The sequence below is a fragment of the Salminus brasiliensis genome, chromosome 11, assembly GCF_030463535.1.
Source record: "Salminus brasiliensis chromosome 11, fSalBra1.hap2, whole genome shotgun sequence".
NCBI classification, from domain to species: Eukaryota; Metazoa; Chordata; class Actinopteri; order Characiformes; family Bryconidae; genus Salminus; species Salminus brasiliensis.
Window position 1 is genome coordinate 17,007,906 of NC_132888.1, and position 23,192 is coordinate 17,031,097.

Below are 23,192 nucleotides of genomic sequence, written 5' to 3' on the forward strand. Positions count from 1 at the left end.
CTACAGAAATGCCCACCCCCTCACACCCCTCTCAAAACCATGTCACTGGATCGATGCCATATACACAGGTAACATGTACACAGTTCTGTAATATCATAGCACTGGAGCTCTGAACTACTGTTACCAGACCACCAGATTATTAGTCAGATACCATCAGATAACAACAGCAGCAAAGACATCCCTCCCCTCCCAAAAATGTCCTTGGCAGCTCTAACCCCTCTAGGCCCAGAGTGTAATCTCCATGGCAGTGTGATGAGCACTCTCTCTGTCCCTGTGGTCAGGACCGCTGAGCACCACATGAGCACCGTCCTGTTGCTGCCTGCCAGACACGCCCCCTGAGAACCAACATCTCACCAGAAATTGAGCAGTAGGCCCAACGTTTACACACACCCTGTCCTAAGTCACAGTAATGAGACGCTGTGAGACAGCTTTAGTGCATGGGCACGCACAGGGAGATCATTTGCATCGCCCCAGCCTTTTGTGAGCAAACGTTGGCCGACGCCCGCCTTCGTTCCGCGCTGGCAGCCCCCATCGTCTGCCGGAGATGAAAGCCTAAATCGAGAAGCCGTGATTGATAGCAATGATGGGAGCGCAAGCTTTAACCGGGCACACTGGGATTGGAGGGGGAAAGGCATGTGCACCACTTGCCAGTGGTGTGACTGTCTCAAAATTCCTCCGCTATCTATTGTTACCAGATGTCACTTTGAAACGAGGCCTTTCAGTCTCAGGATGTCACTGGGGCTTGTTTAAAGAGTCCATATCTATATTTTTCTTGTATTTTTCCCTCTTAAGTACACTTACAATACTTTAATAGTTTTTGCATCAGAAATGATATTCATTAGAATTAAGCAGGCAGTATTTTGTTACTCTAAACTCCCTCACTCATCACTCTTAGTTGGGCCTACTTCAAAAAAGCTGTCTGAAATGTATTGAACAAACTGTTAAATCTGAAAACTCAGGGATGTCTTCTTTTGGATTGTTTAGAAGGCTACTGCGATAGAGGCAGGAACTGTCCAATTATAAACAACCTCCCCAAAAGCTCTGCAGTAAGAACACTCCTTATTACGTCAGTGAAAATGGGTGGGTAGATGTAAAAGTGCTCATGGTTGGGGGCTCACAAACATGTTGAATTCATTAAGGGTTGTTTATGTCTTTTTTTCTCTCTCTATTTTTATTCTTTTAAATTTTACCCAAATTCCCAGATTAAGAAAGCCAGTTACCCAACTCACTCGTTAGGACTCTTCCCCTATCACCTGTAGTGTTCCCAACACATGCTCAACCAGCCACTGCCTCTTTTCAAACTGCCACCGATGCAACGCCACCAGGGAACCAACACGTCAGGAGACACCTGTGCAGGTCAGCATCACACTGAAGTGACGTGGGGAGAAAGAGCGCCATTTGTGCACTTAGACATATCAAGGCCAGTTGTGCTCTCTCTGGCTCCGGCTGCTGGGGTTGTTTTCTTGGTGCAGTTACCACCATGTGACAATAGGTGAGGATATTGGAAGGGCCTGTCTTACTTTACCCTCAGACATTCAGTTTGGTTGATTCTTGATTGATAAAGTAAGTGTTATCACCATGGCCAAGATCCAAAGTGCTCTCAGAGGCTTTCAGAAAAAAGGTTGTAGATGCAGATGAGTCTGGGAAAAAGCTCACAGAACACTTAGAAATTAGCCATTCCACTGTCCACAAAATCATTTACAAATGGAACAACTGCCAACATGACTAGGTCAGGCCGTCCTAGAAATGTCATCACTGCATCTACAGGTAGCTCTTGCCATGTCAAAGTGCAGCATCTACCATCAGAAATAGACCAAACAATTTTGACTTTCATGAAAGGAGTGAGAGGAGGTAAGTCTTGCTGTCAAAAAAAACATCAGGGCAGGACTCAAAATTCATCTGTCCAAAGCTCTCTCCGGGCATGTACAGAGGTGCCAGATGGGCATCTGTGCGGCACATGGCTGTCCGCTGAGTGGTCTCTAATGCCTTTTGCCTGCTCACTCCTCATTAGCCCTACACACACCAGTCATTCGCTTCATCCACACCCATGCTCCCCCTTCCCCCTCCACACACACACACACACACACATGCAAGAGGGAAGAGCGGCCTGTTGTTTTCAGTGTCCTATCCACACCCCTCAACGAATCACCTCCTTTTCTCTCCTCTCCAGTTCACCAACTAAATCTCTTTTCCGGCTTGATTCTCGTTGAAAACCATATGGCGTGTGACATCATAAGGGCAGGAAGCAGAAAGACAGAGAGTGAGGAAGAAAGAGAGAGAGAGAGAGAGAGAGAGAGAGAGAGAGAGAGAGAGAGAAAGAGAGAGACTGCTTTGCCAGGTCTCTGTACAGTGATGTCAGCAGACAAGCATGCTGGGAGGCCCTCTGGGGGTGAGGGGAGCAGGTTGGAAGTGCTTTAGGTTTTTCAGATTTCACTCCCACCTGGATAATCAGAAAGTGTGTTCGGTGGGCGGGGGTTGGGGGTTGGGGGGAGCATGGCCCGAGGAGAAACTGTATGGACTCACAAGTGCAAACTGCTCGCTTTTCTTCAGGGAAACGTCCCTGTGCTGGACCTCCGAACGCCTGCACTCCCTCACCATTCAGACCTACATATCTCCTCTTTTCCAGTGGTTCTTGTTAGTGTTTTGGCATTAGCCTTGCATGGCACAGTCTAGAACAGCATGGACAGCGTTGTTAAAGCAACCATATGTAGAATTGTAACACTAAAATAACAGCTTCAAAATCATGGTAAAGCTCTACTGACCTGTAATAAGAAGAAAACTTGTTCTCATTGCTACTCCGGGTTCGGCATGCTGCGTAACTTTGGTGAAGCGGACCTGGCAGTGTTCGCAAGAACTGTGTAACACTACGTAACCTGCAGAGTCATATTTGTGCTATCCTGTAATGTCCACAAGCTTCTTTCACTTCATATGCCGGTTTTGTATCTCTCTGTATTGCTGTATCTTTCCCGAAATGCATGTGTAAAGCATGTTTGGGGGGGGGGGGCAAAGCACAAATTCCACTTCTTAACTGTAGGGGGAACCCACGAGCAAGAAATACCTATTTTATATGATGCTGCTTTAACGTGTTCCTATTTCCTGGAATTCATATCCCCTTTCACACACAAGCCAGAATTCAGTTAAGAGTGACTGCGGGCCAAAGAGAAAATCTTGGTAGTCCAGAAAATGACATGGCAATTTACCTGAACAAAACCCTTGTAATTACAGGGAGGGATTTTGTGTGAACAGAAGTAGATACATTACCAGGGAATAAAGTCACAACTAGATTACACCCAGCAATGTGGATTTGGGGGGGTTTAGTGAAAACGCCATGAGAGTGCATTTCGTACATGAGTCTAGAGCAGGGGTGGGAAGCGGAGGGCCAGAGTAGCATTTAGTGAATGAGTCGAATCAGGTGTGCTTGAGCAGGAAAAGCTCTACAGGACTGGGGTTCCCCACCCCTGCTCTACAAAGAGAAGCGGCTAAAATCTACTCTGTATTTGTGTGCGCAAACGTGACACATCGCTGCTGGCAAACAAAACACTGCTGTAATTCTCTGCTTTTTACTGTCGAGTTTTCAATTTTTCACAAGAGAAAAAGTTCGAAGTTAAGGAGTCGTTGGTCATTCATTAGGAAATCACACTTTGTGTTAATGAGGCATTTTGCAAACATATTTCTAGCAACACACAGGTTAGACTAATGCCACATTCGAGTGGTGTTGGAAACTGGGAAATACTGTTTGTACCAGAGTCATATTTACAAGTGGGAAACTCAGGATTCTAGATGATACACAAGTTTACAAGGTGTGACGTATGTATATTGCGACCTTTAACCTTTTCCATATGCTAGTAAATTCACAGTTTTAATCATCTCCTTTTTTTAAACATTCCAGCACTAATCTGACCAATATTGATTAATTCTATTTGATATTTCGCAGTGTTTGTGGACAATGCTGTTGTTTTTGGATCTCTATGCTTAGAGGGTTGATCTTCTGAGAAGCGCCTGAAAGGAGTGAAGGGCACTTGAACACAGCCTAAAATTCAGTTACAGACAATGAAAAACAGGAAAATCTTTATAGTAACCATGTAAAAAAAAATACAGTGTGCTGTTATTATAGCTGATATTAATATTGATTATTTTTTTTGTGTTTTGTAGATATGTAAAGCATTAGATTTCATAAGATAATCATGTTCACCTAGTTTTATGTGTCAGTTCAGGTATAATTGTTGTGTATAATCCAGGGGTGGCACAGTGGCGCAGTCACGCTCATCACTGTGTTCTCCCCATTTCCGTGAGGGTCTCCTTCAGGTATTCCAGCTATATTGCCCAATAGGTGTGAATGAATTGGTGTGTGTGGTACCCTGCAATGATGTCCTGCAATGAAGCCCAGGGGCTACTTCAGCTTTGTTTCCAATGATTTCAGATAGGCTTCAAACTCCACTGCCACCCTGACCAGGAAAAAGTGTATATGAAGGTCAATGGATGGATGGCTAGGCTATTGTCTACAATATTCTGGCCATCCCCCGAATCTGACACCAAATTTGCACTCTTGGTTTCACTTAAACAATTGCATATGCTAACATTACACAGATTTGCTCACTGCTCTGTGACGGGAGTCATGTTCCATTACATTCGGCACCGTGTAGAATTGGTATTGTTTGCTGGGGTACATCATTTGCAGTCATTCTATCCTCCACACCAAAAGAGTGCACTACACAGTGAAGCAGGGCATAGCTTTCAGACGTGGTCCGTGTTTGAAGCGCTATGAACACCGCTGACGAAAGCCATTAGGCCACATGCACATCACTGGAATGTATAGGTTGGACTTGATGCTGGCTGAGCTGTTTTGATAAGTGCGGCCCAGTAATGTGTGGAGACCTTGAATGGAAGGGCAGAGCTGACATCTGGGATATACATTAAAGAGGCACGATGTGAACAACTATTTTCACCGAGTTGCCTTAATGAGACAAAAGTGCACATTCTACATCTGTTTGTATTGAACCGTGAGATTTTCCATGTTTATACGCAATGATAGACAGAATCTTGGACTCTCTGCTCCTCCTCCTCAGCGGACCTCAGGTCTGTTTCCGTTGCCCTCTCTCTCGCTCGCTCCATCTCAGCTCCATCCAAGTGCTTGGCTCTGTTTGTCCGTATCTCTCTCGTCCTCTTAGTCTCTCTCTCACTGACAAAGTCGCAATCTGAGCACCAGGCTTTTTCGTCTGTCAGCCTTCCTCACTGACTCCCTCCCTCCCTCCCTCTCTCCCTCCCTCGTTCGCTCGCTGGGTGAACTCTTCGGCTTTGTTGGGAGGTCCTGGTCTCCATACCACCACCCCGTTCCCGCCAGCTCTCTATCAGCACACACACACACACACACACACACACACACACACACACACGCACAAACTACCCCTCTCCTCTCCCTCTGATTAATGGCAGAGCTGGGGAGTGTGCCAGGCCAGTTCCCTTGCTTAGTGAAGTGAGGGGAGAGGAAGGGAAGGGGAAGGCGAAGGAAGGGCTGCTGCTGCTGCAGCTGTGGTTTTGGAGCCTGTCTCTGAGCCCCTGCTCTGCCCCCTCTCCCTCTCCATCTCCTCTCTGGCTCCTCCGGGGACACACGCCTTGGCCTGGCCCCAGGAAACCAGCAAGTCAGGACCAGGCTAAAGGAGGGGGGGATGACGGGAGTGTGTGTGTGTGTGTGTGTGTGTGTTTTGGGGGGATGCAGGGGGGCAAGAAAAAGAGTCTCTGAGAATAGTAGGCTAGAAAGACAACAGGACAGGGTAATAGAATGGACACAATAAAAAATAATAGGATTACATTCTGGGTTATTTTTTTGTTAAATTGACTGTGTCAGTGATTACCAATCCTGTCCTGAACAGACTGTAGACTCGGTGACCCCCAGCCCTGTGTTGAACTAACCGGTCAGTGATTCCCAGCCCTGTGCAGAATGGTTCCCAAACCTGTTGTGACTATATATCAGCACTTCCCAACCTTGTGTTGAATTAACTGTAGGGTCAGTGATTCCCAAGCCTGTTTTTAATTGACCATAAGTCCGTAATTCCCAGCCCTGTGATGACTTGACTACAGGTCAGTGATCTCCCATCCTATTGAACTAACTACAGATCAGTACTTCTCAACCCTGTGTTGAATTGACTAATGGTCAGTGATTACCAGCCCTGTGGTCAAATGACCTTTAGGTCTTTGATTCCCAGCCCTGTTTTGAAAGAACTGTATATCAGTGTTTCTCAACCATTTGTTGAATTGAATGGTAGTGATTCCCAATCCTGTTTATTAATTGACTGTAGACTGTCAGCGATACACCGGTTCTGGTCTTAAACACTCCTTTACATTTTAATGTTTTCCCTCCTGCTCCTACAATCCCACTTTACCTCAACAGGTGATATAGAGGATTATCACTGGCACAAACACTAGCCTGGTTCAGGATCAGAAATCTTACAGACAGTGACTTAACCACATTCGATACTGTTTCCTAGTCATCTTCATTACAGACCTGCTACAGTGCAATTGTATAAGTCACACAATTACACAAGCCTCAGAAGTCTCTAAAATGTGTGTTCAGTACTTCACTACTATAAAACACAGGTGGTTTGATCAGTACTCAGTATTGGCATATACTATTTAAACTGCCCATATGATGTTTTTTTTTGTTAATCTTTTGCATGGCAAGAAGCAACAAGAACTGTGCATTTGGAGTTTCATGAAATGGATTTCCATGGGCAAGTAGCTGTACACAAGCCTTAGATCATGATGTGCAATACTACCCATTGGCTGGAGGGGTGTAAAGCACACTGCCAGTGAACTCTGGAGCAGCAAAAGCATTCTCTCTGCTCAACCCCTTGTTCCACTCAAATGTTATGTTAATGCGAAATGGGGAAGGCCTGTCTTAAAGTTTTAAGTTTAATGAGAGGAACTCTGGTGGCCTGCACAGAGCCCTGACCACGACCCTATAGAATACATTCATGATGAAGGGGAACGTTAATTGCAAGCCCAGCCTTCTCGTCCAACATCCATGCTTGACCTGACAAATGCTTTTTTTTTGACAACATGGGCAGGAAATTCCCATAGAAACACTTTCAAATATTGTGGAACACCATCTTAGAAGAGTTGGGACTACTACAACTGAGAAGGAGGGCCAACTTCAGATGTAATCCCATGATTTTGGAACTGGATGTCCAGCGAACTCCAGGTGTCCACATATTTCTGGACATATTGTGTAGATCTGCATATTTAGCAACCACATTTGAATCATGTCACACAGGTAGGCAACGTAGCATCAGTAGTAGAGCCCAAAGACATGCTGGTGTAGCGAGGTGGGCTACACTAAGCGGCTGCTGTTGGTTCGTAAAGGGTTTGATAAACAAGGTTGGGGTACTCTAGGAGAAGAATCGAAAGTTTGAGAACCTCTGCTATAAACAATGAAGTGATCATTAGCAAACGGAGGAGTTCCACTAAAGCTCCATTCACAGTTACTTACAGACTCCATTCACAAGCCCGGAGATGGGAAGAATCAATTCATGAGGTCAAGGCAAAGCCACAAGGATTACCAGGTTCTTCCTCTGGCTCTTTTACAGTACACTTAAAATTGCATTAGCTGGTGAATGGGCTATAGACGTGTTGCACCAGTGGATTTGAGGGGCTCTGCATAAGCTATGCAAGTGGATTTCAGCATTCCATACTGTCTTGTCTTGATTGTTCGCCTGCTTTCCTTCCCTCAGTGTGTTTTATGGGCTGCGTGTTGCGGTGGGCTGACCTCGCTCTCACCCCGGTGCCACCCAGCCCGTGCGGGACTGAGGCGCAGTGGGCCCCTGCCAAAACCCCACAGCGCCACATCTGCTATCCATAAACGCCAGCCACTCTCGCTCTCCATCTCCCTCGCCCACACTGCTGAGGCACCCTCTCTCTCACCCCCACCACCATCATCATCATCATCATCATTACCACCACTCAATCACCCCCTACGTTCTCCACTTTGAGTCTCTGGCTTATTCCTGCTTTGCCAATCTGAGCAGGATAAGTACTGCTCCCCTTTCTCTTGGTCTTTTGTGTTGAATCTAGCCTTAAGTGGGCAGCGGTTCTTCCCTTATCTCTCCTCTGCAAGCCCAGCTTTTACTTTTTCCCCTCTTTTTCTCTCACTCTGTCTGTCTGTCTGTCTGTCTGTCTGTCTGTCTGTCCTTCCCACCCCCTCTTTATCCCCTTCCAACGGAAAAATTTCTCACCCATTATATCTCCAGTGGAAGCCAGCTGAGTGTGGTGGCAGTGAACTAGGAACCGCAGGACATTCCTGCTCCAAAGCGGCCCACAGCCACCAGCATTAACTCTTTCCGGCCCTGATTTGGCCCTGTCCCACCACTGCATGGGGCGACTCATCCATACATCTCTCCTGTTCGTCTTGCTTTTTACTCAGCACATGCAGAACCTGAACATTTCCTTCCGAAAACTGGCAGAGATATTTTTTTCGGGTGTATGAAGCAGCCCTGGAGGAAAAGCTCCCTGTTCACATTCCATGCGTGTGTTGCTTAAAGTTAAGGACAATCTCCAGCGTGGGAGGATTAGATTTCCTCTCTAGATCATGAGCATTTGGCCTGGGCGCACCACACCCGTTCAGCTCAAAAGATGTGTTAAACACATCCCTGCTCAATGCCCCGAGTGCACTAGGGCTAAAAAATGAAGAAGAAAATAAATTGAGTGCCTCGACTTAACCGTCCAGAGCTCTGAGTGCACCCCTAGGCAATAAAGAAGTATTACCCTTGTGCGATTGTTTTATCATTATTTTGACTTTTTCCACCGTAATCAAATTCGCAGTGTGCGAGAAAAAAAATTGCACGTATTGAACTTTCGATCCCCTCTTTTCTTGGATCGCACTCGCCTTTCCAAGCCCAAGTCTTCACCTTCTCTTTTCCCAGACATATTGGCATGCGTCTGTGGTGTGGGTCCCAGCAGAACCCCGGGATGAATCATGTAGCTGCAAGCATGCAAGAGCACTGTTTTATGATAAATATTACAAACCATAAATCATTGTTTCTCAGAAGACTGAAGAAAAAAGAGAAAGCTCAGGATTGGGGAGGGGAGAGAAAAAGAGAATGCAGAAAAGCATTTGGGAATCCAGAAAGAAAACAAGAGCCGGGCCACACTCTCTGTGAATACGAGTGTGAATGGTGGTGAAAAGGGGGCTTCAGGTCAGAGAGACCACCGGGGAGTGGGAGAGGCCAAGCCAGCCAGCAGTACCGGACTGCAGCCATACACACTTCCACAGCAACGACTGGTAGAAGGCCACGGCGACCCGCAGAGGGCCGAGCCACAGTCACTTAAAAAGTGAGTTACGAGACACTGCTTGTACGCATGCCAGCGAGGGTCACGCTTCACTCACTCCAGCGAATCTGAACGACAGCAGCCAGTCGAGGGTAATGACTGCTGCCTTCACCACCGGTCGGACATTTTTGAGGGCGATTATCTTCCAGTGAGGTTTGGTTCGAGTTAGAAGATGAGAAATGAAAACTCACAATGACAGTATTTACTACCAGTGTTTAGGTGCGGTTTCACCCATGCTCCACTCCTAAAGCCAGGGACATCATCGCTTGAGGTTTCGGCAGGAATTTGACTCGATTCACTCGCTCAGTGTTCCTTGCTATGCTAATAGAAACTGCTCATCAAGTACATACGGCAAGTACACAGCTCTGACTATGCAGCTTTTCTTTTTTTTTTAGCACACATATGTCCTGGAGATGGTGTCGCCAGTTTGGTGCTTTATGTCCAACCATGTGTAAGCCGATTTTAGACCTTACAAATTCCTTTCAGAAGAGATCAGGGCCAGATCATGTCCGTGCAGACATCAGTCAGTCAGTCACTACACGATTCCATCAAGGCCAAGCGCCTTCGATTTAATACAGGTATGCCATCTAGTGGCCATCAGGGTAAAATACCTAAACTTAACAAAATGCAACATTTTCGATTAAATCATTTATTTTGCTGTATCACTGTATATTACTGTATTAGTAATCACAGCAAATGCCTTGTCCTCTGCTTCTGTAAGTCCATACTTAATCTCCCCAGTATCTATTCCATATCAATTTCATGGAGGTTCTCAGGCTCCTCATTCTTCACCCAAGGTAAAGGAGATGGCACATGGGGGTCGTACGTCCATCGAGGATACGCTCTCTTGTACAGGTTCATGAGCACTGTGTCTTGGGAACGCAACTGACTGTCAAACACACATTTCATGTGACCATGAGTACCTGCATAAAAGAGAAAGAGGAAAAAATCATTTCTTTGCTTAATTCAATATAAATGTTAAGACCGTCTCAAACTAATTAAAATATTTAGTTGATGCTAGTTCCTCTCCTCACCCAAGGCATCTTTAATGTGTCCTCTTCGGCCCCACTTGGTGCGCAACTCCACTGGCTTAAACCACATGATGTCGTCTAGAAGAAAGCAACAGAAATAGTACAAATCGTAAATAGTACAGATTTAGGATATAGTTTTCTTACAGCACATGCTTTGGCTTCAGGGAGAGACTTAGCAATCAGGGCACTACAGGGCACTACTGAATAAGGGTTCTTTGCCCATTTTAATGTTATATGGACAAAGGCACTACCACTATGATCCTTGCCATCAGCAGCCAGAGTCAGAGAGAGCACAATTGCTCTTTCAGGGTTTTTCCAGGATTGTCCTGGATTGATAGCATTTTCTCAGCACATTACTCCCAGTGTGATGTTGGACAGCTGTTAGCTGTTGTATCCTAGCATGCCGACTCCCTAGCAATGCTGCATCAGTGGCAGTGTGAATAGAGGAGGTGGCTGGCTTCACGTGTCAGAAGAGACATGTGCTAGTCTTCCCCCTCCTAGTGTTGGGGAGATTGCTAGTGATCGGGGGAGTTTACATAAATGTGGATTTGGTAATTGGCCTTCCAAGACAAGTATAAAACGGGGTAAAATTAGTTATAAATAAATGAATAAATAAACAAAAATATGATTCTAAATCTTCAAGAAGAACCATTTAAGAGAAGAGCGAGTAATTTATAAACCCGTAAACAATACAAATCCCTGCTTTAAGGGTGCAGCATGGTTTGCATGCTACTGGGCGAGTGGCTATTGTGCAGCATTCTTCCTCACCCCTGTTGAAGAACATGTAGCGGAGGACGGCAGAGCGCCGGTTGATCTTGAAGGGGTGTCCGCTCAGGACGATGCGCTTCAGCACCACGCGCCGAGGGTCACAGCTCAGCAGGCTACCTGTGGCCACCAGATCCTGCATTCCTGGATATTAACAGTCAACTCATTACAAACATGTGCACACTCACGCAAACAACCTAAACGTCTATAGGGTTTTTCCACTTACCATTGTCTCGCTGTTTAAAGAGAAGGACCCCAGCAGTGGGGAAGGTGATGGGGGCATACAAGGAGACAACAGTTGGAGCATCGGCACGCAAGAAACGCTCCAACTTGTGCTTGTCCCCTGCAGAGACAAATAGATCAGCCTACAGCCTTAGATGAATTCATCATTCATTCATCTGCACTGTAAAAAGACCCCAAAGAGACTTAACACAGGGAAGACTAGTTTTTAAACACTAGGGAATATAGGGTACGTTTTCATAAACTAAAAAAAAGAAAGAAAAAGAAAAATATCAGCAACATTAGAAGTGTGCAGTATGACCTCCTATGAGCTTCAGTTTTTAGGTTGCCCAGGGCAACATTAAGCAAAGCCTCCTGGTGAGGACTTGTGGTAGCTGGGTCGTACCAGAGGTGTGCTGGGAGAAGATGGCAGAAGCTCGGAAGCGCCTGAAACCGCACTGGAATATCAGCTCCTCTTTAGATGCGATTGGCTCCGTGCAACTCGGATGCCGCTTCACCAGCACATGCATCACTGACATCTGCGCAACAGAACAGAAGAGGGAATGAATAACAGTTTGACTGCCAACGGAACCTCCCATTTAGATAATTACAGGTCATTATGGGCACTTTACTGCTTAATAGTAGTAGTAAGTAGTAATAAGTAATTATCATTGCATTTTTCCTAGTTAAACATAGTGTTGTTCTGCCCTTTGTCTCATCTGGAACCAAACATTTTGCTTTTGTGCCCCAACATGGAAGGTATTGTTGAATAAAACCAGTTAATATGCTTGTTACCACACAAAAGCCCTTTTTTATATTACACTTAAAAAACATTATTTACTTTCCACTGTGCAAAAGCCTCTACCAGCTACTTACAGTTGTATGCAAAGATTTGGGCACTTAAAATATAGAAAGGGGGGGGGGGGGGCACAACCACCACAACCTTGCCAACTGCATGGTGTTTGATGCATCAAGCTTCAGAGGTGTGTAGTTGCCAGTGGCACCAGTAATATTGCACAGATGTGAGAAATTATTGATTCCACAAATTACCAGCAAATCCTAGATGAAAATAGACATGTCTGAAAATATCAAACCACCTAAGTAGGATAGCTTCTGTAACAGGATAATGATTCAAAACATTCCGAGTCCAACAAGTCCAACAAAGGCTTGGGATACATTTTCTTTTTGGTCAGGCATTCGCTTAGACAACTGGCTCATCTGTGAACGTAACCTACGTAGACTATTGCACTAATTCTGAGGAAGTGCACAACCAACACAAACCCCGGGTAAACATTTAGTTAACAGCGTTCAAGTATGCATACCTTTAGACATAAACTATCCTAAGAGATTGAACTTCACAATTCTACCAAACTAACTTGCTGTGTAAATGTGAAATGAAGCTGGAAGATACCTTCTGTTCATGTGGGAGCAGAGAGACCACTACCAGCGGTTTGCCGGCCTGAAAGCTCTCAATCACAGAGGGAGGCACGTCTTCAATGTGCAGAGTCACATACCAGCCAACCTGCAGTACCAAACATGAAAAAACCACTTAGCATTTTAACATAGGCCAAAGACTGTGATACATCTCTGAACAATCTGCCAGGCCAAACAAAGGCTTGAAAAGTTTTAAATATACCAGCAAAATCTGTCCAATGTAAAACCTGCACTAAAAGCTCTGCACATTTTAGAATAGTGAGATCAAGGCGTTGAAATAATCATAAGATGGAATTATACAATCAACATTAAAACTAGTTTACAGTTCAGAATCTTAAAATGTATCCACTCACTAACCCTCTTGACATTTCCTGAGTTTCATGTGGAGTAACCCAGCTGTTATTTGACACATTTTGTTCTAAGGGCTCTAAGCAAAATCCTAAGAATCGAAACCTCCATTATTATTATTATTATTATTATTATTATAAAACCCAGCATATTCCATGAGGTGTTTCGAAATGTTTGGCTGGTACACACGCTCTTACCATGGCTCCCTCTTCCTCAGCAGCAGCCTCAGCCAGGATGCGGCGGCGGGTGCGCTCAAAGTTCTGAAACTGGAAGATGCGTGAGTAGTTGAGAGGCAGGTTCTCCATGGGGTCCCACGGAGACGAGCGGAAACTCTTCAGACCTCTATAGCGCTGGAACCTGAGGCACACACCCAAACAAACAAACGCAGCCATGAGTCAGACCTTCAATCTTTACAAAAGAAAGGGTGAAAATGACATCTGCGCTAACAGCATCTGTACTAGTGTTGCATTTCAAAGCATGTCAAAACCCCCCACTAGGAAGGAAGAGAAATATTCGTCTGCACAGCATACAAGCTGAGCTGTAGCGGCTGGAGGTGAAGGAGTGTATTTACAGACATTAACACAGCGATTCCTCACCTTGTCCTAGCAGGCACATCTAAGGGAGTGTCCACTTCATCAGGGAACATTTCATGCGATCGAGCCTCTCGATAGCGCTGGAGTCCATCTTTCTCTTCTGCCTCGTCCATGGCTTCATCGTACTTCAGGTCAAATCTGACACGGCCTGTAGAGCTCATCTCCTCCTGTTCTTCATCCTCTTCATCAACATTGTCGTCCTCACCATCATCCTTTCCAAAATCCCCATCCTTTAATAGAGCACAATTATGACTGTGAACAACGGCCAGTCTAGGGACAGCAGATGAAAAAGAGCCTTTAAGTCAAGCGTGGCACATTTTGATCGCGAAACACTCAATTAGTGCTTGATGACCATTGAGATTTCCAGATTTACAACTTTCTGGTTAATGAAATTCTCCTTTCTAACATTTTACTCATGAACCAGGCTTAGACTATGTCCTTTGATGTCCATCCCTAAATATACATGGCTTTTTTCATGCAAGAGCATGCGGCCAGAGAAATAGGAAAGGGGCAAGACACACTGCTGGGGTGAATCCACACCCCGGAGGGGTCAACCTGCAGAACAATCACAGGTGCTCTAATAAAAATAATCTCCCCAAATCATCTGAGGTACCACTTCCCTCCTTGTTACCGTCTTGCATTGTGAAGCCCTCTTTGGTGCTTACCCAGACATCAGACGCATGCAAATTGCGATGAAGGAAAATAAATCGAACTGAGCCTCCATACATGAGGAGCTTCCCCCTTGCTCTTTCAAGCCCAGCTGGTATAAATAAATGGCCGCCCGCTCTGCAGGTCCCGACAGGAAGCCCTGTCCAAAGAGCAGGAAGACGGGAGGCTTCTCTCGGGACAGGCCTCCAGCTCCAAACACTATTGTTGCGGCGAGCAGCCTGGCACTGGGGCTGAGAGGCAGACGCTGAGAAAACAAACAATGCCTCTCCACCATGCAGCGCACAAAGGGCCAGTCACGTATGCAGTGTTCCGCCAGCACTGTGCCCGCCCCCCCTGCCCCCCTCTCAGCCAATCGCCCGCTCCCGCCACCTATATTTACGCCCGCACTCTGCATTGTCAGCTAGGTGCGGTGAACATGCGGTGGAAGTCGAGGAGCACTTTAGCCTGACCTGCTCTGGCCTCATTTCTCACTGCCTTCTTCCGCTGCCACCTTGGACAACGCCATGGTGACGCACAAACAAACAGTGCCAGTGCCGTTCCAGTGGGTCAAAAAGTCACGCGTAGATATTTTATGGCTGTGTTTACAGGCTTTTGTGCTGCTTACCCTAATTAGACACTTCCTAGCTCATTTTTATTCTTGGACAAAAACCTGATTTATTCTTCACTTGACGCAGTTCTCTCTACAGATTCTAGGAAACATTGTTTTCTTAATGTCAGAAGTGAAAACAGCCATTTTAAAAGGAAAGTTCATGTTAGGTAAACATACATTTCAGTACTCAATGATTGTGTATTATTTTTTTAATAAAACCCTACTTGAAAGGAATTATATTTCCATGGTGGGGTAATGTAATTGATCCATAAGACTTGACTGTCATATGCTTTATTTGATGTTCGTACAACTGTTTTAGTGCATCATCACAGCTCTGATAAAGTAAGCAAGCAGGCAGAACTTTAGGCCCGTTACACTCAATTAGCCATATAAGATACTAAGGGTGTAACTTTGCCCCAAAAAGAAATATTGGAATTGAAAGAGAAATAAATAAATAAATAAATAAATAAATAAATAAATAAGGATGGATGGATGAAGCATTTCACTGCTGTCCAATAGGCCAAACATGTATGACCATTTTTGTCTGTTTCTACTTTTCTCCATCGTATGAACCCTGCAGCTGCTTTGTACATGGTGTAAATAATTTTGGATAAATAAACCAATAGCAATGCTCTAAAATTACTCCTAATTTACATTAACTTCCATTCAAAGCTTAGAACATTTTCCCTTCTCCTGTAAAGGACCTTCCTACATTTCAATAAACAAAAGATTTATTCCAAGTGGAGCGTTTTTATTGGACATTTCTCATGAAATGAGACAATAAAACTGTGAGCATCTAATTATGCACCAAAGTGCAAAATACAATTACAAAGAAAAGGTCTTTGTGCAACATCACAACAATATGTAGCTTCTGACTGTAAACTGTGATTGTAAACGGAGAAAACCGGTGATGATATTAATGCTGTTACATCACCACGTCTACCCACACGTTCAGAAGTGTTCAGTAACAGAAAATAAAGGGCAAAAATCAGCCTCACCTGAGACTCATTTTCAACATCATCCTCCATTGTCTCATCAGCGTCATCGTCATCATCATCACAGCTGTCCACATCATCCTCTTCGTCATCCCCATACTCTTCATCATCATCATCCACAATCCAAGTGGCCTGATAGTCTGAGGTTCCCTTTGGCACCTTCATCACTTTTTTGTTTTTCCTGGCCTCTATGAATTCAGAACATAGAGCAGAACAGAACAGTCAATTCACTCCCTTCAGATTATCAGTCCAGATTTACCACACAGTGACCCAGCTAATCCATCATCTGAGGGACAGCAACATGTAAAAAGAATGCTTCATTCAAAAGCCTTAAGCAACTACTTGCAACTAGATGCTATTGATTATTAGCTTAGACAGCTTCAGCCTGCTCAAGAGGACATAAGCACTCAAACAGTTCTGGTGTTCACTGGAAGGGAGGCAAATGGCATAAACAAATGCACATCAGTGCATAACCATAATAACATAGCCTACATATGTATATAAACCCAAGATGACTTCCATGCTCCTGCTGCTACAACAACTGCAAAACTGACAAGAAAAAAACATTCACTGAGGGCGTTTTCACATCCGTAGTTTGTTTGCTCTAGTCCGAATCGTAGCTGTAGTAATAATCTGGGCAGCATACCAGGGTGACAACCTGGCAATGGTAGCAGTTTAGCTCAAACCATCCAGAGTTCACTTGATGGTTGAGTGCACTTACTGTATTTACACCTGCCCCAAACACCACACACCAAGAGTGAAAACAAACCAGACTACAACATGCAGGTGTGAAATGTCCTGATATTAACATGCTTTCCTAGTTGAAATGTTACTATCAGACTTCTCAGTTCCAGAAGGCATGAGACATTGACTAATACTCAAAATCGATATTTATTGCCTGATATTTGACCTCTGAATTGTAATCATTTTACTGCATTTCTGACCTTATTGGTATTGGCAGCTATTAACAAGAATGAATCGATACTGACACACAATCCCCCCCCCCATGAGTGGATCCCAAAATTCAGTGGTGATGTGGATATGAACACATGCAAAAAAAAGACTAAAAATGCCAGAATGGTGCTTGTGGGGGATAGACAGTATAGCCTTAGGTAATTAAATCCCAACAATGCTGTACCTTCAGCCTCCTGGAGCTCAGACTCAGTAGGCCATGTCTGCTCCCCATCCATGGGATCAACCTCAGCCTCTGCCTGCAGACTCTCTCTCTGAGAAGGGTCAGCTTTCATTAGCACACGTTCCTCTCCTTCAGGACCCCCATCCTGTATGATCAGAAACACAAAAAGAAATCTGGATCATCATAATCTCAGACTTTCCATGCACAGTGGCAGCACTCAGCATCATCTCTGTAGTGCATCGCCATCTTTCACTTGGTCATGAAACAATGCTTTTCCTGGTAATGCATGGAACTGTGTCACACAAACTATACAGTCTGAGGCTGCTTAACTTAGCCTATTGTATCTTATTATTTTAACTGATAAATGCAGTGACATAACCAAATAACTCCATTCCACCTTAAATAGTGCCGCAGTTACAGTGTGCACATTTCAACAGCAGAACGTAACTGCTTTTAGGTGGAATGAAAAGTTCAGGGAAGAGGAGAACTTTAGCTTAAAGGCTCACTGTAAACATGACACACCAAACAATCAACGGCACACAGAACAGCAGTTTAGAGAATTAATTAGTTACAATGTCAAAAGAGGACGATTTCGACAAGCATTTTACAGAAGAGGGGTTTATTTTCTGCCTTTTTTGTCCTCGCTGCTAAAACCAACCCAGTTTGGTTCTAAAGTAGCTCTGAACGGTGCATTCATGACAGAGGAGGGGGCTAATGCACATACAACAAGTGAGCTGACTGCAAGGATCTGGGACGTAGGTCAGTCAGACTGGATTGTAAGATATTAAATACATTAATATATTAAGATTAAGATATTAAATATATATTTAAATACATCATTTAAAGTCGCTACTATAAATCAGGTTAGGATTGAGTCTGATTATAGGAACTGCTGAATAACTAGTGATTTTACTAGTGTTTACAATTGTGCATTAGCATATTTTACCCAAGTTGCGAGGCTGTATTATTTATAGAAACAAAGATCAGATCGGAATCAGCCAAGTCAGCATAAAGAGACTCGGATCAGATAAGGGGGTTAAAAAAATAGGACATCCCTTTTTATTAGACTAGATGCTCTATTAAACAATTTTTGGTCTGCATTCTTTTTTGACAGAGCATCTAACCAATGAGCATTAAGCTTTCTCTCAGCTCCTGTTCTGTCTGGCTCCGAAAACCAGGTGTCTCACAGCAGGAAACTATTAGAAACCTATTTCAGTAATTTAGTCTTCAGGTCTAGATTTTACTCACCATCATCTCCACATCTCCTCCCCTGATTGGCTTCGCAGGATGGGGAGTGGATGTGATAATGGGGAGAGGGTCTGTTGGGGCGCTGATTTGACTGAGCTGAAAATCTCCATAGCCAGCAATGTGCACCAATCTGTTCACCTGCAGGGGGCACCCTCGAACGTATCCAGACACACGCAGGGTCCCAAGTCCCGTAGGAGGCTCTCCTGAGCCATCCTGGGTGCTGTTGGGACTGTAAGAAGCGCTCTGAACTAGCATGTGTGAGCGGCGGGAACGGAAAGCTAGCCGCCGTTGCTTCTGCGACCCCAGGTGCCGAAGGAGAAGCACTGCATCCTGCTCTGAGTCCAGGGGGAAGAGACGTGCATCTGGGAAACGTGCCTCAGCCAAGCGGGACAGTGCCCTCCGAGACTCAGTCCGCTTCTTCACTGCCAGATCAGCTATGCCCTGACACACCAATGCTGGGAGACACAGAGAAAATGATCAGCAATGCGAGAATAAACACTGCAGTACAGAAGTTAATGATGCCCTACAAGCACACACTACTCAGGGAAGACTTTCTTCTAGATCCTGGAGCATTGCTTTGACTCTTTGCTTAGTCTCACCATGACTTGGTAATCCCTGTGCAAAGAGACAGGACAGGCAATAGTCTCCATAACTGTCCCAGCCTTCAGTGGACTCGAGCACAAACACCAGACTGTCTGCCACCTTTGCCATGTCCAGGAGCGAGTGCAGTTCAGCTGAAAAAAGAGAAAGACCACAGAAAATTAAAGGTGAGCGTCCACATGAATCATTTACAATTAGAAATTACACAAATTTACACTTCAATACATTTTTGGACACTCCGCTATGGTAATTGCCCATCCAATGCCAGTGTTTTCCCATTTAACATACCTGGTGATGTTGATACGCAAGTATTATTTAAATGTTTAACTGTGGACTGTACAATAAATCAATCAATGGCTGGAAACATGTTCAAATATTAACAAAGGTCTGATCTTTTATTAAGCATCTAGATAAATGAACAATTCAATTCAATTCAACATCATTTCACATCCCTTCTACTTTTAACTGAAATTTACTTAAGATAACCATCCAAAAATCCTGCACTTAATGTTCATTATTTTATTTTATTTTATTTTTTTTTTACCAAGACTGGATTCTTATTTCTCTTGGTAATTTTGAAAATTCATTTATTATTTAGAATAAAAATTAATTTTGCAGTTTTCATTTTTGTATGACATACAATGGCATACAGTGTACAAATACGTATTTGTCTGAAGTATCAAATGTTTAAATAAAAGCCATATAAACATTTACCATTGTAATTACACCCTACATTGTCTAAGGATCTTGTTTGACAATCACCTTAGCAGATTGGTAACTTGCTAAGAGGCTTTTTCAACCACATTCAGTTAAGGCTGGTTTATATTTATAAAGGACTATCTTATTTCTGGGTAGATCTACGTCATGATGCTCTAACACTCAGAGATATATGTCAGACATATATCATACAGCAAAAAACAGCTACCTGTGTCTGAACGGTAGAAAGTGAATCTCTGTTTGAAACGGGGAAGGACCAGGCCAAAACTGTCCTGAGCTCCTCTGACACCTTGGTCTTCATGTAGTACCCCTCCAATCCCCCCTCCTTTCAATATCTGCGTCACAGCTCCGGCGTCCACATCAGCATGCAGGGAAATGACAACCACCAGATGAGGGGGGCCATCCCTACTGCCCAAACGACGCTTCTCTGTCAGCACCTTGTAGAAACAGAAAGAAATATTAGACAGTATTAACAGAACCTTGTTTACGTTTAAGTGATGCGTCTCATCAGTTTCTTACCATGTCTTTCTTGTTGCGCCGGAGCTGGTTGGCTTTATGTCTCCGGTCCATCTTCTTTAGCTCTCGCCTCTGCTTTTTTGACAACGCCACCACAGCAACTCTGCCTAGTGGATGCAATCATTTTTGTAAATTTGTCTCGTTCAGGTCAATGGTTCCCAATCCTGGTCCTGGAGAATCCTCTTCCCTGCACATTGCTCCCACCATACTGATGAAGATGATCAGCTAAATAACAAGCTCTTTCTGATCTGAAGATTATGTGTTAAGAGCAGAAAAATGTTAAAATGTGCAAAACAGCAGGTCTTTCAGGACCAGGGTTGGAAACCAGTGGCTACATCAGGTTAACCCATTGTATACAGGGCAGTTTCTCTCAACCCTGGTTCTGGAGGCACACTGTCCTGCACATTTGAGCATAGTCCCTGATTTAACTCACCCCCTGAAACTCTGAAGGGCTTGATAATAAGATGATTAGGTAAATCTGGTATGTTTGGAGCAGGGAACTCACTAAAAGAAGGGTCCTCCAGGACCAGGGTTGAAAAACACTTATATAGTTCATACTTAATCTCATATCACATATCATCTGTCCAGATATTGCGTTTCCATGGATCTGGTAGCGAATCTTAAGGTTATTCAAACAAGAATGCCCCTCAGGCCAGAAAACAGCCATCTCTGAGATGCCATTGCAGAGCTTCCACTGAACAGCCAAATATAGGCAACTCGCAAGCTAGCTAGCTAGGGCTTGTGTCTCCGGAAAGATTAAACATGACTAAATAGGTTTAGAAAAATACAGTTATCGAAATCTTAAAATGTAGTTATGCTCACTATGGTATCTGTGATAGAAACGATGTCACCTTTAATCCTGTTCTTTTCTTCGGTCTCCAAAAAGTGTCTAGACCTTAGACACGTGTCTGTCCCACGTTAGCCACGAAGCGCTGCCAGTGTGTCGAGACAGCTAAATAAAGTCACTGAACAGAAACACCAGGCTTACCCTTGTTCTCACGCTCGATCTCTCCTTTGGTTCGATGCTTCCCATGTTTGTGCTGCTTGTTTTTCTGCTTGTAAAGCCCAGGTCGGTGAGCTTGTTGCTGTTCTTCGCCAGCAGCCATTTTCGGTCACGCCGCACATGTAAACTTTGTATGACGTCAAATTCATGCGCGCAGCGCGAAGCTTTTAATGAACCGATTCTTTAGAACTACTCATATGAACGATTCGAACGACAGACAGCTGAAGTCAACGTTGGTTTCATCATCTCCATAAATGACTTTATCCCCCCTTTATCATCATATTCCGACAGTGAATACAAAACGTATCTCTCTCTTTTAAAAACACAAATTCAAGATCTGTGTTATGTAATTTTCCCTAGAAGTAAATTAAAATTTCAGATATCAACTATGAACATTTACTAGTATTAATATCAGATCTATATGAGACTAGTAATATTGCCAGGACCACAAATCCCTAATGTAATTCTGACTGGCCATATTATTTACCATTTATTTATGGAAGCTCATTCTGTAATCTATAATTACATTTTTATTAGTAATACGTACCTAATTAAAGATACCTTCCAAGTTGTTTTACTATAAGCTTTTAATCCTAGTAAGTCTATTTTTACATGTTATAATAATTACTAGGAATTTTCTTCCCAGTAAAAATATTTTCACATGTAAATTGAATAATTAATAAGAAAGTTTAAATTGAATTTCTTATATTAAGAAAATACCTGCTATCTGAAATGAGATTTTCTACTAGGGAAGTTTATTTGAGTTTTTACCAGTAAATATTGACATACAGCTTGAATCACTGGTGTCATTTTGGACTTGGGAAGCTGGAATTTTTCTAAGCAAGACTTCTCAGAAACTGCCATAATTTAAGCCAAAAGTGAGCATAGTAGGACGGTATCGACTTTATGCAGGTAACTGAGAATACTGTAATGCTGTAATACTCAGAATTCACATGCACAGGTCAAATATTCAACTCAGTTGTTTTTAATATACTGCAGTGTATTTGATGGCCTTATGAAGTTAGTAAACATTATATGAATTTTTTATATAGAGCCTAACAATGAAAATTAATGTTTTTCACCAATTATTTAAAAGAACCGATTCAAAAAACCAACTCCCTCCTGACTCACACAGCGCTCCCAAACTGAGAAGTGTGTGTGCGCCATCTACTGCTCAGTTCTGTTACTGAAACATAATACAGCGAATTACAGGCTTTTATTACTAAGTTGAATGTATGTTTAAGGATTATTTGTTTGTAATTATATGTTGAGTAAAAAAGGCTACAAAATCATCTCACTTAGCAGCTACACGAAACCCTTCAAATTAGCAGGTGAGCCTAAACATTAAGACCACCTGATATGCTGAAGGTCAACTAAGAGCCACCAAAACAGCTCACTCTGCACTGTAAAAGAGAAGGTGTAAAGCACACAGTTCAGTTTAGTTTAAGATCAACATTAGCAAACAGCTGTCCGAACACTGCTATTGGTTAAAAGTTGATTTGATATTTTTCTCAACTCAGATAGTTAAACTTCTTCATCGTGTTGGCCTAACTCCGGATTAATAGTCTAGTTGGACCTACTTCATATTTGTCATTGAACAGATGTTTAGTTATAAAGTACTTGCAAGAAAAAACGACTGACAAAACAAAAGCGACCCTTTTGCAAAACAGTATTTTTCTTGCCTTCAGTAAATTAAAGAGTCACTTTCAGAACAGATCTGTTAAAGCCACTACAAACCATGTTGTATAAAGAAATAGCGTCAAAAATAAAACCAAATTCTGACCCAAGATCGCCTGAAGCTGCTGGTCCGTATATGCGTTATTTCATGCACTGCACTGCTGCCATCAGATAACTGCATGAAGAAGTAAATGGTATGTGTAAATTCAGGAGTGACTGGTACTGAAGAATCTGCAGATTGAGAAAGAAAAAAACCTTAAGAGGAACCATAACTCAAAAAGGGGAACCCATCCTCCTCTGGTTGACACTAGATAGCACAACTGTACCGGATA

General features: G+C 43.5%; 1 protein-coding gene across 1 annotated transcript; it reads right to left on the minus strand.

The window, feature by feature from the left end:
* Nucleotides 1-9,954: 9,954 nt before the first annotated feature.
* tsr1 (TSR1 ribosome maturation factor) lies at nucleotides 9,955-21,287 on the minus strand. The gene is made up of 15 exons (XM_072691125.1): nucleotides 21,169-21,287; nucleotides 20,184-20,287; nucleotides 19,873-20,101; nucleotides 18,947-19,081; nucleotides 18,348-18,802; nucleotides 17,103-17,244; nucleotides 15,968-16,152; nucleotides 13,715-13,941; nucleotides 13,316-13,475; nucleotides 12,748-12,858; nucleotides 11,743-11,875; nucleotides 11,344-11,460; nucleotides 11,121-11,261; nucleotides 10,356-10,430; nucleotides 9,955-10,244 (listed from the first exon to the last, which is right to left on the minus strand). The coding sequence occupies exons 1-15, from the start codon at nucleotides 21,284-21,286 to the stop codon at nucleotides 10,066-10,068; spliced, it is 2,511 nt and encodes an 836-aa protein (XP_072547226.1). The 5' UTR covers nucleotide 21,287; the 3' UTR covers nucleotides 9,955-10,065.
* Nucleotides 21,288-23,192: the final 1,905 nt, after the last annotated feature.